Source organism: Leptodactylus fuscus, chromosome 1 (genome assembly GCF_031893055.1).
Source record: "Leptodactylus fuscus isolate aLepFus1 chromosome 1, aLepFus1.hap2, whole genome shotgun sequence".
NCBI lineage: Eukaryota > Metazoa > Chordata > Amphibia > Anura > Leptodactylidae > Leptodactylus > Leptodactylus fuscus.
In genome coordinates this window covers 256,699,286-256,717,572 of record NC_134265.1, presented here as the reverse complement: position 1 = coordinate 256,717,572, position 18,287 = coordinate 256,699,286, and the positions used below count along the sequence as shown (strand labels likewise).

The 18,287-nt window shown below is 40.9% G+C and overlaps 1 protein-coding gene across 1 annotated transcript in view; it reads right to left on the bottom strand.

The window, feature by feature from the left end:
* The window catches only part of ARHGEF38 (Rho guanine nucleotide exchange factor 38), an 80,522-nt gene extending 70,620 nt beyond the window's left edge, over positions 1–9,902 (bottom strand). The window contains exon 1 of the mRNA XM_075286158.1: positions 9,701–9,902. Within this exon, the coding sequence (XP_075142259.1) occupies positions 9,701–9,902 (202 nt within the window). The remainder of the gene's footprint in view (positions 1–9,700) is intronic.
* Between the last annotated feature and the right edge of the window lie 8,385 nt (positions 9,903–18,287).

Genomic DNA, 18,287 nt, shown 5'->3' with positions numbered 1-18,287 from the left:
TCTGAGGCATTAACTAAGCGGCAGAATACTACTGAAAATATTGTGTGCTGGTGCAGTTTTAGGAACTTGAGAACAGGGTCAGGTAATATTTCAATGTAGCTGTACAGTGGACCCCTATAAAGAATTGTACTTTTGGATCTAGACACCCTAGTCCGATACTGAGTGAAGTTCCTTCACTAAATTATTTTATTCATATACCCAAACTAACCCCAGCTAAGCATTAGATGTATCTATGTGTCCCTGCTGAAGGCATTGATGTAGGATACTATTAGATGGCCTATACTGTCAGCAAGTTGTTTATATCTGGTTATATTTAAGTCTATGAAAAGCAGAAGTGTATTATCACATTAGTACAGTCACAGCAAGACAGCATGCAAATAGCTTTACACAAGAAATGACTATATTTTTATATATCCCCACTAAATGTCTTCTAGAAGTTCTTAATGGGATTGTTTACACAGGTCTGTAAATGTGAAAAATGAAGGTTGGTTGTAAGATTACAGTGGGACAAGTATATATTCATTACTAGGCCTAGAAGTCCAACTGTAGGTTGCAAAATGACCAGTATATAAAGTTGGAAGACATGCTATTTATATAGGGATACCTTTGGTGTATCAGAAGTACAACAACATTTACCATGGAAGTAGTTCTAAAGGCAATACATAGAACTATGTGTAAAAATATATAAAGAGCAGTGAGAAAGATATAGCAAATCCTGAATATTAACAGCTACATTTCTCTAAATGTTTATTTCCTTATTCAGTGTTTGGGTAAGAAGTTTTTTCTGATGATAATTCTGAAGCATTTAAGTTTCCGGGCCATTTTTATGTTTAAAAAAACCTGCTAAGGCCTGGTGTCCATGTGCTTTCCACACGGTCTCCGCATGGAACATGCCGACAGAAAAGTACTTCACGATCTACTTTATTGTCCACATGACTCGTGCAGAGACCATGCAGAAAGCACACGGACACCATTATAGTCTATGGGGTCCGTGTGCTTTCACTGCATACCACTTGCCAATGCGTTCGGTAGTCCGTTTGGGGGGGTCTCCATGAGGACTCCCCGAATGGATTACCGACACAGATGTGAACGAGGCCTAATATTTCTAGCGTATTTTGGTGTTATTTGAGCGCTCTTTTATTTTGCCATTATTTGAGCACACACAATATTTCCTGTGTTTTATATTTCTATAATGAAATCTAGGAAAATTGCTGAATATACGCCAGACACAGAACATGCTGAAATGTATATAAGACTATTCATAAATTCCTACTGAAAAATTTGTAACATCTAGCTGCAGAATCATTTTTGGAGGTCTTAGTGACATGTTTGATTTTTGTCAGTCGAAATGACTAACAATACCGAACAATCTGTCATGTAGAAAACTGTTCACCGGGGGAGGTGAACATGACCATATGTTCACTCTGTGGGCAGAAGGTGAAGTGGGGCCAGGGTGCCAATGTTAGCAAAACAGCCCTGCATCAACATATGCAGCGTCACCATAAAGTGGCCTGGGAGAACAGTGGCATGGAAACACTTTGAAGTTTCTTATCTTGGTTTAGTATATAATCCAATAAAAAATGTTCCATCAAATGCTCTACAGTATTACTTAAAGGGGTTGTCCCACGTCGCATATTCACCAGTCTTTGTTGCTATAAAATCTTCTGTCTTTGTTGCGTCATTGGTGGGCGGGGTCACATATGCAAAGCCAAGCAGCGAGATGCCGCTGGCCCTGTGTGCGCGCTCATAGACCAGTCTAGCCTTCACAATGCGAATACAGACCCGACATCCGCCTCTCTCTATTACAGCGGATGCCGGGTCTGTATTCGCATTGTGAAGGCTAGACTGGTCTATGAGCGCGCACGCAGGGCCAGCGGCATCTCGCCGCTTGGCTTTGCATATGTGAATACAGACCTGGCATCCGCTGTAATAGAGAGGCGGATGCCGGGGAGTGTAGACGCCGGCACAGATGCACAGACGCCGGCACAGATGCCAGCAACATCACTATGCTTCTGCCCTGCATGAAGCCAGCAGCGGCAGAAGCGATGCTGTTATTCCACTCCTCCGCCGCCCCCCCCCCCCCCCAGAATAGCAACATCGCTCCTGCCGGCTTCATGCAGGGCAGAAGCATAGCGATGTTGCTGGCATCTGTGCTGGCGTCTAACCCTCCCCGGCATCCGCCTCTCTATTACAGCGGATGCCGGGTTTGTATTGGCGGCCCCTTCCCCCCAAAGGGTAAGCAACTCCCCCCCCCCTCCAGGCTCGCTCCCGTGCACTTAGCCCTTCCTCCCTCAGAGCAGCAGATACATCACTTGACTTATGACCAGATAAGTCAAGGGATGTGTCCCAAAAAAATGAATAAAGTAATATAGTGGACAAACAAAGCAGTTTTGCTGAAGCAGTGTATTTAGGAAAAGTCTTACATTCACATTAACAAGCAGTATAGATAGGATCCTTGTGATAGGACAACCCCTTTAAGTATTCTTCCCTAGAATATGCCACGTTACAGAGGATTTGTATGACACATTTAGTATAATAATAATAATTTCTATTTTTTGGTGCAATATGGAACTTTCTCACTGGATTGGTGTGCATATATTGGAAGGTGAAGAACAGGAAGAAAAACAGACAGAATTGGCGGTAAAGACCGTGGTTAAAGATGCTGTAGTGTGTCTATGGCTACAAAATGTCAAACAGCATATCTAAATAATACCTCTTTTGTTGCACCCATTATATTTGAGTGCCGGGACTTACGAAGTAGAGTGAGTTCCTCTCTGAACACCAGCCTTATTGGTGTGCCTTGTCTCCTTGACTAACCAAATATATATAATATATACCTTAGCCATCCTGACCACCCACAGTAGGCCAACAATGCAGATGCTGGGGGTAATATCTCAGCTTTAGCTACATGAACATGTGGCTATTGGGTGGAAACAATGGGTTGCTGGACTGACAGACGCTAAGTGTGCCATCATCCTAAATGCACATTCCAAATACTACCAAAGCAAGACTTATTTTGACCATGAGGTCAGTGTACATTTGGCCATACTCATGACATATTTATAATATCTGCAGATCATTGGCAGATTCAGTTTATTTTAGTAGCATCTGTTAGTAATCTTATACTGTATGTATGAGCACCACAGATAGCAAGTTATTGACAGATTTCACCAAACTGAGCTGGTCTACAGGTAAATATCTCATGTATATATATAGCTAGCTTTAGTAGTAGAGCCCATTTGGAAAATGTTTGCTACTAGAAACAGGAGGATTATAAAGTTTACACACAGCTTGGAGGAGGCAAAGAGGCATAAGAAAATAATCAAAATGACGTTATTTTTATTGTCTTCCAATCAGTATGAACAATGATTGAATCTTCAGGTACAGTAGCATAGATCATGTGTACCTGCTGGGAAAAATGTTGAGGCTGTTTTTGAAACCACCTGGAAACCAAATCCCCAATTCCCAACCTAATTTGTTGTAAGCTTAGCAAAATCAATTAATTTCCAAGCGACTTGGCCATACAAGAAATGAACAAGGAGCATTATTGTAAAATACCAAGTGCACCCAACAGACAGGTATAGACACGTAGGCCCAAATTTACTTTTGTGGTTAGGACTATGCACTGGCATAAACGTGACACATCTTTGGTGCAATGTAGTGCATCTAGTTTAGGCTACAATGTTTTACTTGCTTTACTTAAGGTAATTTTGTTGATTCTCAAAAATAAATGTTACACTTATTCATTATTCCTCTTTCAGCTTTCCGATAGCAGCACAAAAACTTAAAACCTACCAGACACATAATATACAAGTATAACAAGGCTGGTAAGTAAAGGCATCAGTAACAGTAATGATAGTAAACAGGTTTAAAGCATGTTTTACAAGGATGTATACAACTTTTGCCTTGAGGCCTTAAACCATAGCAAAGTGAGTGTGTGTATACGGAGACCAATTGATAAGCATATGAAATATGCATAAAACAAAAACACAGTGTCAAAAAGGACAGCAACCTTTTATTCATTTTTGATGTATAGAAGAGGAATTCACTCTCAACTAAATAAGAGAATAGACCTCATCTTCATGTAGTGTTAAAATGTAACCATGCACCATGTCACCCATATTAATGTCTTCTATTGTTGTACTACCTGTACTTTAGGTTTGAGCTGATATTATTATTAATACTAAAACTTAAAAGGGTTTTCCAGGATGATGATATTGATGATTTATCCTTAGGAAAGGACATCAATATAGAATTGGAGGGGTTACACCGATAAACAGGTTTCAGCAACTGATACACAGAGAACAGAACGCGAAGCAGACAGCAGTAATAAGTCATTGCTGCTTAGTTCCCAGCTTAAGGCGGGTTCACACCTGCGCCCCGAGAAACTGGACAGAAACCCGCCAGATTGCACAAACCGAACACCGGGAGCAGATGTCAACCCGCCCTAAACTGATCTGGACATTACATAGAGAGCAGAGCTGTCTGTTTCTTGCTCTATTCTCTGTCTTTCAACAGCTGATCAGTGAAGGAGTAGGACTCCCACCAATCTAATATTGATGACTTGTCTTTAGTAAAAGTCATTATATTTTGTAGCTCAGAAAACCCTGTTAGGCTTAGGCTCCACATAGCAAAAAAAAGAAAAAAAAAAAAATGCTGTGGAAAAGACTGTGGAGGAAACACACTGTGTTTTTTTTTTTCTCACATAGTTTTCCTCTTTGAACTTTCTGCCCCTGTTATACCTCTATATGGAAAACGTCAGAATTTCCACAGGTATAATTGACATGCTGTGATTTTCAAAAACGCGGGTGTTTTCGAAAATGCAGCTTTGCAGATATTTTTCTGCAATTTGTGTTTATGAGATTCACTTTACAGATACTGTATAATGTAGTGTTTTTTGCAGCAGCATTTCCACAGCAGCAAAAGCTCAGCATTATCGCAACGTGAGGCTTCAACCTTAAGCTGGTTATCCCGAGTACAAAAAACGTTCTTTGAAAGGCTAAGGCCCCACAGGCCGTAATCGCAGTGCTAAAGCGCTGCGGAAAGAACCACTGTATGAACACATTGCGGTTCTTTCCGCAGCACTTTTAAGAGAAAGTTCACAGAGTTTTCCTAGGCCAACTTTCTCTTTAACATTATATCTACGAGAAAGCCGCCGACGTTTCCATAGATATAATTGACATGCTACGATTTGTAAAGCCGCAACGGCTTTGCAAATCGCAGCGTGTCCGCGCTGCGATCTTTTCCACAAAGTGGGGATGGGATTCACATGAATCCCATCCACTTTGCCTGCATTGTACAACACCGCAATTTTTCCCGCAGCGTCTCCGCTGCGGGCAAATCACGGCGTTTCCGGTCTGTGGGGCCCCGGCCAAATGCAGCTTTTCCACTGCAGATTTTTTCTGCAATGTGTGGATAGGGTTAGCAATAGTGTGATATGTGTAATCTGTCTTAGGTGTTCACGAACATTGTTTTGATTCAGTTTACATTTGCACATCAACCCACTGTAGAGTTTTCTTGTTGGTAACTTCACTGTTTCCCCCTCTTTATCTTATAATATTTTATTTTCTATTTTATTTCTCTTACTTGTGTAGCGTCGACATATACCACAGCACTTTACAAACACATTTTTGTAGGTGCCTTCTATTCCCTTGCCTACTGATCTCTGCAGCCTCTCATATTCAGTACTGTATGTTAATGACAATGCTTATGACTTGCTGTATCTATATGTGCTTTGGGATGGGTGTAGGGTTCTTCGTTTGTGTGGGAGGGTGGGGTTTGGTTTGGGGTTTTTGTTTATACTTGTTTTGTAATATAAAAAAAGAAAATTACCTGATTTAAAAAAAAAAAAAAAAATGTTACCCTTGGACTTAAATAGATGAGAGAATCTGATCTGTAGATAACCTTATCTAAGTAAGTTGGAGGAAGTTTCATACTTCCATTGTTCGCTTGTTGAACTAGTTCCCAGAGTCGGAATAGCTCTTGTCACTATGTGTTAAGTCATCTCCTTGGATGTGTTACTAAGCAAGTGTCTCGACTTGAGCTATGCACAGAGCAGTGACACACACCGTGAGCTCGTGTCTTACTGAGCAGAAGATTTATTGTACTCTGCTACATCCAGTTCACAGCCTGGAGCAATGAATCTCAAACACTGTGTCAATGAGACTCATCACAACCAAGAACCAACTGTCACCTATATAAGAATAAGTCACTGTGACATATGTACAGCTCTCCTATGGTTGTGTACATCACAACACGAAGCTTAGTACTTCTCAGCAATGTATTTCAATAGGGTAAACAGAACTTAAAGGGATTATACCATTAAAAACTTTTTTTTTCTCGTTGACACGTCGGAATAGCCTTAAGAAAGTACAGCAGTATGCTCCTGTAGTTCAACAGAGTACAGAGCGTACTGCGCATGCTTGCATAAGCGGCAACAAAAACATGGCCGCCGGCATGCGCAGGCATACAAGTGTGACCCCAGTGCCGGAAGAAGATGCATGAAAAGAATGTTCCAGAAGAAGATGGAGGCGGTGCTGGAGAGTTCTTTCACAGCATTGGGGACACCTCCAGTGCTGTTTGAGCGCTGAGGCCCGCCCCCAGTGCTGTGAGAGAACTAATTTGCATACCAATGAAAAACAGAATTTTAATCAAACAGTGGGGCGAAGAAGACATCTAAAGGTAGGCGAAGAATAGCCTTTTTTAAAGATATTCCGACGTGTCAACGAGAAAAAAAAGGTTTTTAATGGTATAATCCCTTTAACCAAATGACAAAATTCATTATAAGTCTTCCTTAAGCATTTGCCTAAAAAGTCTACTACACAAACATACCCAAAAGTCCTTAATGTTATTATAATTCAGTAGCTATGACATAGAAGCCAATGGGGAAATTCTGATACTTATCTGCACAGTGGGGGGGAAGATGTATCAAGCCTTGCCCTCCAGAATCCCTCCTATTGCAACTTGTTGATTAAAAATTTTTTTGCATCTTTTTCCATTTTTTCTGACATTCACTTCACTTTCAAAACATAGGTGGGGAAAAGGATGTGTCTACATTCTCCCAGGCATGTTATATATACAGTATAATATTATATTCACAGATCAGCTGTTCTCGATCATTTCCAATGGTATACAGTACATGGAGCTGGAATCAGATGGTTCCATGCTCTGTATAGTGGCTGGGCACTGTAACTGCACCTCAGCTTCCATTGTAGGATATGAAGCTGAGCTGCAGTACTATTATACAGGGCCAAGAGGCTATCTGCTTCCGGCTTCATGCAGTGTATAGTATGGGCATCTGAAATAGCCCCAAACACTTGATCTGAGTGGGGAGGGGGAGGCCTCCTGTTGACTCCACACCGATCACATATTTCTAGTCTCTGCCAAGGATTCTGAGCAAACACTTCATTTCTGCCCCAATATACTGCTTAGGCTCTCCACTATCAGGTAGGTACTGTAGTCTCTGTCTGTCTTCTTGAGGCTAGGACCACCCACTTGACAGTACAGAGACTAATTAGTATATCACCAAAACTAAAAGAACCAATTGCTCAGGAATGGTTGAAGTTTGAGAAAAAAACTTCAAATTCTCCAGAATCAGTAGAGCAGCTTTTATTAATGGATGTACATAGTAAGAGTTGGTGATAGGTCATCTTTAAAGGCCACAAAACCCATTTAAATTTGGCAATTTAGGTTATAGTGATCCTGGAGAGTATAAACCAGCCAAATGTATACCAAAAGTAAACTCTGATATGTTTAGCTATTAAAGTCTATGAAAATGTTGGCATATACGTTAGGAGATCGTTCTTGCATATAAGATGGAAATATGGTGGTATGAACTTAACTTTATAACTCCTCTGACTTCAGAAAAAAATGCTAAATCTGTGCAGATTGTTCTTTTGTTTAAGCCAATTTTTCTACTTCCTCTAGATCAGTACTGTAGGATTATAGATGGGACTTGATGGACTTTTTAACTCTATTAACTATTATGTAACTTACAATTTTCACTGCAACTTGTACAGAGGCAATATATTCCTTGTACGTTAGGGTGGGTTCACACGCTCTCCAGTTTAGCCAATCCGGCCAGTTTCCATCATCTGCCCTGCGAAACTGGACAGGAGACGGAAACCCGGCAGGTATTTTTTAAACCCATTCACTTGAATGGGTTTGCAAAGTGACCACCCATGTCCATCTTCTGCCTGTCCGTGGGGAAACAGTTTTTATTAACTGGACACAGAGTCCTGCATGAGTTTGTGTCTGGCTAAAAAAAAACGGTTTCCCCGCGGATAGGCAGAAGATGCAGACAGGCGGTCACTTTGCAAACCCATTCAAGTGAATGTGTCTGAAAGCTGACTGCCGGGTTTCCATCTCCTGTCCAGTTTTGCGGGGCAGAAGACGGAAACCAGCCGGATTGGCTAAACCAGAGACCGGACGAAGATGTGAACCCACCCTAACACTGTGTACATAAGCTTATAAGTTTATTATTTATTTTGCTTCCTTATATAAATTTACGCTAAATCATGAGAGGAATACAGTCCTATTGGGGTACATGATCTCAGATTGTGAGGAAAGACTTTTCTTTAGGAAAAGCCACTGCAGGAGTGCAGAAAGTACTTAGAAGCCAGTTTGCAATGGGATTGTTATATCAAACACATAGTTGCTGCAAAAAAATGTGCAAGTATCACCAGCTTCCCTTGGCAACAGCTAAACCCTAAGGATTCCAGCAGACAGACCCCTGGTGATCAGCTATCTGGACAATCTCTTTAACCCAAGAGCATTTTTCCCATAAAGCAGGAATTGTACTATGGGTATCCGGTTGATTTCAGACTGACATATACTGTTTACAGCATCACATGATTATTACTGAATACTCCTAGGGGCAACCCACTGAACATGAACGGACACAGTGTAAATCCTGTAGTATTACATCTAACTATAAGAAGCCTGTAATTAATAGGACTTGTTTACGCCATCAATATTGCATTGCTTGGTTGTAAACATTCATTATTACAAACAGCAAAACGTGAAAAGCCACAGTATGAGAAAGTGAAGTGAGACTTAGAGTCAATACAATAGTCCAAGATACAATAGTTTGGATACCCCTGCTGTGTACATACCAACAACAGACGGGCACATCAGCCCTCTCTGCTCTTTAGTCATGTGCATGTTGGATAAACTATAGCAGCAAATTCATGAAATCTATGTATATTGTGCTTGCTCCATGCCTTTTGGTACCTGATATTTGGTACAACATTAGTAATACAACTGTTATTGTCGATATACAGTATTCTTCCACTCTATACAAATATATTAGATAGATGTATGTCTTTCACATTATAACAGCTAATATGTCCCAACTAAGCATTTACAAATGAAGCAGAGCTGAGTTGGTCATTCATTACTTACTTAGGACACTACGGCAGGTGTACCTGCAGCATTTTGTGAACCAATGATGTCAACCTTAGACTTGTACTGAATGACAAATATATCCCCGCATATTAGTATTTGCCTAAACACGTGAAGGAGATCATTTTTTAAAGGTTTTTTTTTTTTTTTTCGTCTAGGCCTGTAAAGTAAATATAGGGGCATAAGACACATAAGTATCCATATTTTTAGTCAACAAAATTGTATTATATTTTTCTGAATAAACAGCATTAATGCCCCAAAGTGTTGGAATTTTTTTAGCACATGGTGCAACCCTTACCTTTGAGCTTCTGGTTATACTCCGTCCTGTCAGACTGACTCCGGCGCAATGTGCCTGTATTCCCATGGTCCACATTCACAGCATGTTCCACAATTGTATCTGTTTTCCTCCTCTCAAGCATATAAAGCCTGCTCTTGAGAAATGTCAAGTTCCTCTTCTTGAACCCCCCGCCATCTTTCCCATTGGGGTCTTTGGTGTCCATGGTCAATCATGTAGCGTAATTACCACTGCAACAGTTTGATTTTAGAAGCCCCACAATGCGGCAATGGAATGAGTCAGCGCTGCCAGAGATCAGCTGTACCCGTGCTAGTAACCTGTCTGAGACAGACACCTGTACAGCCCATAGCTCCACCCCAATGAAGTCATGTTACAGTCTACCTGAGGGCTTGTCACCTGAGAGCCTTGCACTACTAGCAGGCAAAGCAGCCCTCCCTGCTTCCTACCCTGGCAGAGGTGTGTGCTGTCTTCCCTTAACTCCTTCACTGAAAATGAAGTCAGGAAAGGTTAGACATAGCTTGACCCTTGGAGGGGGTCCAACCTCTGCATTCATTGCTTCTATTGTCCTTCCTCTATTGTGCCAGCCTTTCAGGACAAACACAGAAGTTGCATTAGGATCCATGCTAACTTAAGAAAACATATTAGACCCCAGGAGAAGGATTTATATATGTTATCTGGGTCTATAAGGTGTTAGGAAAATCATTCAATTGTGCTTTGTATGGTAATACCTTGCCAAGTTATGAGTATGTTATCTATCTTGTACTCCAATTTCCTTCACTGATGAAAGGATTGCTAAGGAGTAAAGCTAACAAACCAAGCCCCGTAACAACCCCCACTCACCATTCTTCTTCCGGCTCTTCTAAGTATCATGCTTAAGAAACTTGCTTGTCCAAATGCCTAATGCCCTGAATATTTGTCTCTGGTACTCAGATATAATATAGTATAATTGGACATTATTTTACAGTACACTCTGCATACTAAGTGACTCTTGACATGTATTTAAAGCCCCTCTCTCTACAAGAGGTGGAGCTTTATTAAAGGGTTAATCCCATCTTACTCTTTTATGGGTTAAATATGAATAGCTCCATCTCCTCCTCCTTGAGGTGGTTAGTAGTTATGGAGACAGCCGGCTGTTCTACCCTTTTGCCTTAACTTCCAAACTTATGGATTGTGTAGACCACTGTCCTACACTGTTTTCATAACTCCTTATTACTTCCATGGGAGTCATGCACATATTGCTTCTGGAACAGCCCTCGTATTCCCATCTCGGGCATGTGTGGCCAAAATGGGAGTACCTCTTTAAAACTGGTCATTTTAAAGATAGTCTTAGCCATAAGTCTGTTGCGTTGGTACAAGACTGATATTTGGCACAAGTTATAATAAATCAGTTTGCCTATGGAGGCAACATCTCCTAACTGCCGTAATATTGCAAAGCCCTGCCTACTTTTCTGTCTTCAGACATAAAAAATCATATTTTTTGTTTAAAACCAATTGTTTTATTGGTTGAGTAAATAGGGACATACAAATAAAAGTAACATATAGACAAAATGAAAATAATTGGCACAAATGGAATGATAAATTTACCCCAAATCTTAATTAATTTTTAAGCTACTGAAATTGCGTATGTGACTCAACAATGTAATATTACATGTCTGGTTTTGGCTGAATACTCCAGAAGTGAGATGACAATGATAGTCAGCTCACTAAAATAGGCAGAGGGAGGTGAAAAAAAATATAAAAATACTCATTTCTCCCCGATGCTCCAGCTGTGACTTCCCAGATCCCTTCCGCTGAAGCCAATCAGCGACTTCAGGAAGAGACCCCAGGATATCACAGATAGAAACGTCACATGCCCTTCGCCGAGGCCACTGATCATCCTCAGTGGTCACATGTGGCAGGGACCTCCGCCAGAAGACAACAATGGACTGGTAGGATCAATCTGCGCGGGGAGACACTAAAGTACTGGACCTATTTCAAATTTAAGATTTTTTGCCTTGGACAGCCCCTTTAAATGAAGGTCTTATCCACAGTTTAATATTACACTTCTCTCTTCTATTAGATCATGCAAAACATGTGTTGTTGTTAAATTCTTGTTGCAGTGCCCCCTGCTGTACTTTTCATTTCTTCCCAGAACATTCACCTTATTTTTCCAGGACTGGTGGTCACATCTGCCCAGTATCTAAGTTTCATCCTCCACTTGTAAATGGGCAGACGGGTGTTATTCCTGTCATTGAGCACGACACCCAATATGAATTAGTGTGCTAGCAGTAGCTTTTCACTAGAACTGGTAAGAATCTGGGAACAGGAAATTACCCCCTGTCCAAAGGATAAAAGGTATCTTGGTGATCCCTACTGATCATGAGAACCAGGGTGCTTTTCACCCCAGTTTGAATGGAGCGTTAGGTTGGGCAATGCCGCACTACCACTCCATTCATTTCAATAGAACCACTGGAAATAGATGAAGCACTCAGTTATGTCCAGATGTTCCCATTAAAATAATTAGAGTAATTTGCAGGCTTCCCAACCCAATTCTCAAGATAAAAGAGGGTCCCAATGGTCAGAGCACAACCAATCAACAACTATTCTGAGAAAGACATCCACAAACACCAGGGTACGTCATGATAAGTAAGTAATAGCAATATCTAAACACAGGAGCCTTTTGTTTTAATTTCCATTACAATTTTGTTATGTTTTATGTGGTCTAATAAATATATACAGTCCTATGAAAAAGTTTGGGCACCCCTATTAATCTTAATCATTTTTAGTTCTAAATATTTTGGTGTTTATAACAGCCATTTCAGTTTGATATATCTAATAACTGATGGACACAGTAATATTTCAGGATTGAAATGAGGTTTATTGTACTAACAGAAAATGTGCAATATGCATTAAACCAAAATTTGACCGGTGCAAAAGTATGGGCACCTCAACAGAAAAGTGACATTAATATTTAGTAGATCCTCCTTTTACAAAGATAACAGCCTCTAGTCGCTTCATGTAGCTTTTAATCAGTTCCTGGATCCTGGATGAAGGTATTTTGGACCATTCCTCTTTACAAAACAATTCAAGTTCAGTTCAGTGTGATGGTGGCCGAGCATGGACAGCCTGCTTCCAATCATCCCACAGATGTTCAATGATATTCAGGTCTGGGGACTGGGATGGCCATTCCAGAACATTGTAATTGTTCCTCTGCATGAATGCCTGAGTCGATTTGGAGCGGTGTTTTGGATTATTGTCTTGCTGAAATATCCATCCCCGGCGTAACTTCAACTTCGTCACTGATTCTTGAACATTATTCTCAAGAATCTGCGGATGCTGAGTGGAATCCATGCGACCCTCAACTTTAACAAGATTCCCGGTGCCAGCATTGGCCACACAGCCCCAAAGCATGATGGAACCTCCACCAAATTTTACAGTGGGTAGCAAGTGTTTTTCTTGGAATGCTGTTTTTTTGGACGCCATGCATAACGCCTTTTTGTATGACCAAACAACTCAATCTTTGTTTCATCAGTCCACAGGACCTTCATCCAAAATGAAGCTGGCTTCTCCAAATGTGCTTTTGCATACCTCAGGCGACTCTGTTTGTGGCGTGCTTGCAGAAACGGCTTCTTTCTCATCACTCTCCCATACAGCTTCTCCTTGTGCAAAGTGCGCTGTATTGTTGACCGATGCACAGTGACACCATCTGCAGCAAGATGATGCTACAGCTCTTTGGAGGTCATCTGTGGATTGTCCTTGACTGTTCTCACCATTCTTCTTCTCTGCCTTTCTGATATTTTTCTTGGCCTGCCACTTCTGGGCTTAACAAGAACTGTCCCTGTGGTCTTCCATTTCCTTACTATGTTCCTCACAGTGGAAACTGACAGGTTAAATCTCTGAGACAACTTTTTGTATCCTTCCCCTGAACAACTATGTTGAACAATCTTTGTTTTCAGATCATTTGAGAGTTGTTTTGAGTAGCCCATGATGCCACTCTTCAGAGGAGATTCAAATAGGAGATCAACTTGCAATTGGCCACCTTAAATACCTTTTCTTATGATTGGATACATCTGGCTATGAAGTTCAAAGCTCACTGAGGTTACAAAACCAATTTTGTGCTTCAGTAAGTCAGTAAAAAGTAGTTAGGGGAATTCAAATCAATAAAATGATAAGGGTGCCCATACTTTTGCACCGGTCAAATTTTGGTTTAATGCATATTGCACATTTTCTGTTAGTACAATAAACCTCATTTCAATCCTGAAATATTACTGTGTCCATCAGTTATTAGATATATCAAACCGAAATGGCTGTTGCAAACACCAAAATATTTAGAACAAAAAATGATTAAGATTAATAGGGGTGCCCAAACTTTTTCATAGGACTGTATAACATTCAGAAATGGCACATTTTAGGCATCTTATAAAAGCTAAATTGAAAATGAAAAACAAAATATTAAAGGGGTTGGCCAGGATTATTTTATTTATGGCTTATCCTTAGGATTTATCCTTGGTCCTCAGCTGTTGGGCCACTTCTGAGCCCTGACTATATACAACACTCAGCCAGAAGCAGTTGGTTCCATGCCCTGTGGCCAGGCAGCAGTACTGCAGTTTAGCTTCTATTTGAGTAACTGAGAGCTGAGCTGTAGTACCAGTGCTCAGACACTATACAGAGCCAATTGCTTCTGGGTTTGTGTTGTATATAGTATGGGAGACGGAGGTGGTCCTGTACAGTTGATCTATGTGGGCGTCATATGTTGGCCCCATAACAACCAGACATTTATGGCCTATCCTAAAGACAGGGCATAAATAAAACTTTTCTTGCCAACCTCAGCCATTGGTGAATTTGGTGTCTCTCACTTTACACTAACTATAAGTAAATCTGGGCCTCTATGTGACAAATGGAGCACCAAAATGTCCCATTTTTTGTCAGAAACTAAGTCAACTAATAGTTGGTGAAAAGTTAGATAGACTAAAGGTGCAGCAGATTTATTATTTTGCCTAATCTGGCGCAGTTTAAGACTGTTTTCTGTCTTCCTCTCAATATTGTATATGCTGTATATTCTGTACGTTTAGCTAAAAAGTGCTCTCAAAGTAAACTCTGAAAGTATTTTTATCTCTTCAGCCACACGAGAATAAGTCACGTACCTTAGAACAACTAAGCCAGCTGTCACTGCTCACATAACTCTTGTACAATAGGGTCGCCATGGTCCTCAATCTCCGTCTTTACGTATGTCACATCTGGGTGGGGCAGATCATGCAAGGACTCAAGAAAAGACATTAGTTGGTGGAATTCTTTGTGTGCAATGACAAATTCTCCACTCTGTGAATTTAGCTGCCTCTGAGACTGGAGATATCTCCATCTCGTTCATCTTATTGAGCGGTATATATTTTGCACTGAAAATAAAGGCAATGACAATTAAATTGAAGGCTAAAGCTAATTAGGTAAGTTAATTGGTCATAAAAGTCTACACAAAGCCCCTCAAATTAAAATCACTCCCCTCTATGAATTCTGCTGAATTCAGTTAAATGTTCTCAAAACTACTGTGAGGGGAAAAATATCTGAGTAAAGAGAGAGGTGAGCTTTCCGCCATCTTGTCTGCGTGTATCTTCCGTCCATCTTGCTTGCACTAACGTACTGTCTCTCTCATGCAGCTACTGTAAGAGACTTGAAATTGTGTTTTCTTACCATATTTAGGAAAAGGTTGGAGTGTTACTGAGATTCTCATAAAAAATACAAAATATCCATTACGCTAGGTTCACACCTGCGTTCTACTCTCCGTTCTGTGCTTTCCGTCTTCTGCATGCCAGAAGACGGAAAGCACAGACCGGGTCCGGCCGTGAGCGGTGGTGAGCGTTTTATGCTCTCCGCCGCGAAACCGGATTTTTTAATCCGGACACAGAGTACCGCATGTCCGACTCTGTGTCCGGATTAAAAAACCCGGTTTCGCGGCGGAGAGCATAAAACGCTCACCGCCGCTCACGGCCGGACAGCTTTCTCACCCGTTTAAATGAATGGGTGAGAAAGAGTCCTGCAGGTTTCCGTCTCCTGCTCTGTTTTATGCAGGAAACAGAAACCTGCAGAATGGAGACCAGGCGCAGATGTGAACGAGCCCTTAGATATAAGATCTAAACCAGTCTAAACCAGTTCTAAAGATCAAGGACAAGAGCATCCATATTAGTGTTCTGTGCAGATACTTTCGTAAAACTAAAATGGATGACACAGATAACCATGTTTTAACTCATGAATTGTTTATGCACGTATTTATAATTTGTAAACCCCGATTATATACTCTGACCAATGATAATTCATATTTCTATGTGATGTAGTTTGTTATGCCTAAATTAGCATACAGCCATTATTCCTCTATAAAAGCTAACAATTTTTAATAAACATTTGAACACCTATGATTTACAGCATCTAAGCATGTTTCTGTGTGTGTTTCCTGAGCTCGGCGGCCATTTTGTTTTAATTTGGAACCTACAGCGTATTTCCTTGGGGTGTTCCCCCACACTACTAAGGTATGTTCAGACATAGCAGTTGTTCTAAGGTTCTTACCATACAGCAGAAAACATACATAATTATACATGCAGTGAATTGTTCTGCATCTAGCACTGATGAAGTTCATTAACACTAAGAAAATTGCAGCAATATGCAGTAAAACTACATGTGGTTCTTTTATTTATTTATTTATTTAGCTTATATTGTGACATCATGTTTTGTTGCATTTTACAGACATTGTCCGTCACTGTCCTATATAGGGCTCACAATCTACTTTCCCACTTTCCCAGGGGTGCACCTCTAATGAGGCAAGGTGAGGTGGCTGCTTCAGGCGGCACTTTTGGAGGGGCAGCAATTTTACCATTTTTTTATTTTACTTTTTTTTTTTTTCTAAACTAGCCCAAGACAGGCCGCTCTGAAAACATGAATGGTGGATGAAGAGGAGGCAGCATTGGCGCAGCTCCAGCTCAGGATCGCAGATAGGTGAGTGAGGATAATTTTTTTTTTTTAATAGGTCGCTACCTGCTGGAGTATTCCCAGCAGGTAGCAGCCTATTTGCCTACTTCCCCAGTCCTGCTCATGGCCGCCCCCCCCCCCGCTTCCCCTTCTGCTATAGGACGCAGAAGAGGAGAGCAGACCCGGGCCCGTAAACCCCAACAACTACCGCTATTATACACCAGGGTCTTTTCAGACCCTGGAGTATAATAATCAGAGCCCCAGGAGAGATGAAGAAACATAAAAAACAGCATTACTCACCTCTCCTGGATCTGGTGTTACTCCTGGCAGGCTTCAGGCCTTTATGATAATGTCCCAGACGTCACCTGAACGGTCCACTTGACGTCTGGGACATTACCATAAAGACCCGTAGCCTTTAGTAACAATGTTTATTATGTTTTTTCACCTCCCCTGAATCTCTGATTATTATACTCTGGGGTCTGGAATGGGTGGGCTACTATGGGGGATAATTTAGGTTGGGTGGGCCACTGTGGGGTATAATAGAGGCTGCAGGGGGCCGCTGTTGGGCATAATAGAGGAGGCAGGGGCCATTGTGAGGCATAATTCCTCATCCAAGGGGCATTTATAAAAGCATTCATTAGGGGACAATATGAATAGAAGGGGCAATATCTATCTATCTATCTATCTATCTATCTATGTATATGGGGGTTGGGTGTGTGGAGAAGCGAAGAGTCAAAAATGTCTGTTTTTCAAACTTTATATAGACAAGTCACAGCTGGAAGAAGTGTTCATATCAGTCCAAAGGGAAGAGGCGGGAAATGTGAGCAGACGTTTCCTGTAAATCACAAAATGTTACTGCACTGTATTCACTGTAATGTTACCACTAACTAGTCCTATATCTTCTTACCGCATTCATGTCCCGCATGTATCATCATTCACCAGCTGACTCAGCACTGACTACAGCTATGGTGCGGCTGGTACATAGGATGGCAGCACCCTTACTCCTCTAAACACTATGTAAGAGTTCTACTCTCTTCCACACCGCAGATTGATGTGCTTAGTTAATGCCCACAAGGTTTTGCAGGTAAAGCTGCTGAATACTTGCAAAATCATTTAGCCATTATGTGGCTATCAGCAATTGATTTGACAGTTGCTCTGAATTACAGTGAAACCCCATGTCGGTACGCCTTTAGGTCATCCAGCACCTGCTGGTTGAGCCCTAAGAACCAGTAGGAAAATCCTCTAAAAAGTCACTAAACACCTGAAGAAATTTTAGGACTGCAGTTTAAAATGCAAAAATGCTGATTTTTTTTCTGTTTAATATGAGATATAGATTTTTAGATGCAATTTACTCTGTTCTTTTCATTCTCATCACTGATCCAAAATCAGTGGGAAGCGCTACTTCATTTAACTAAGTACTTGATATCATCCAAAGATCAAAACAAACTCTCAGCAGCACACTACCTTGTTACAACACAATCCTGCCGAGAGGCTTAAAGACCTCAGACTTCCTTTTTGTTATAAACAGCATTAATATGAAAAGGATTAAATACATTTACAAGGACATGTTTAACCCATTGGAGCCAAATAGACCTGTATATGTTCATAAATAACAACTTCAGTAAAAGTCCATTCATGGGGCATCTAATGGTCTGGA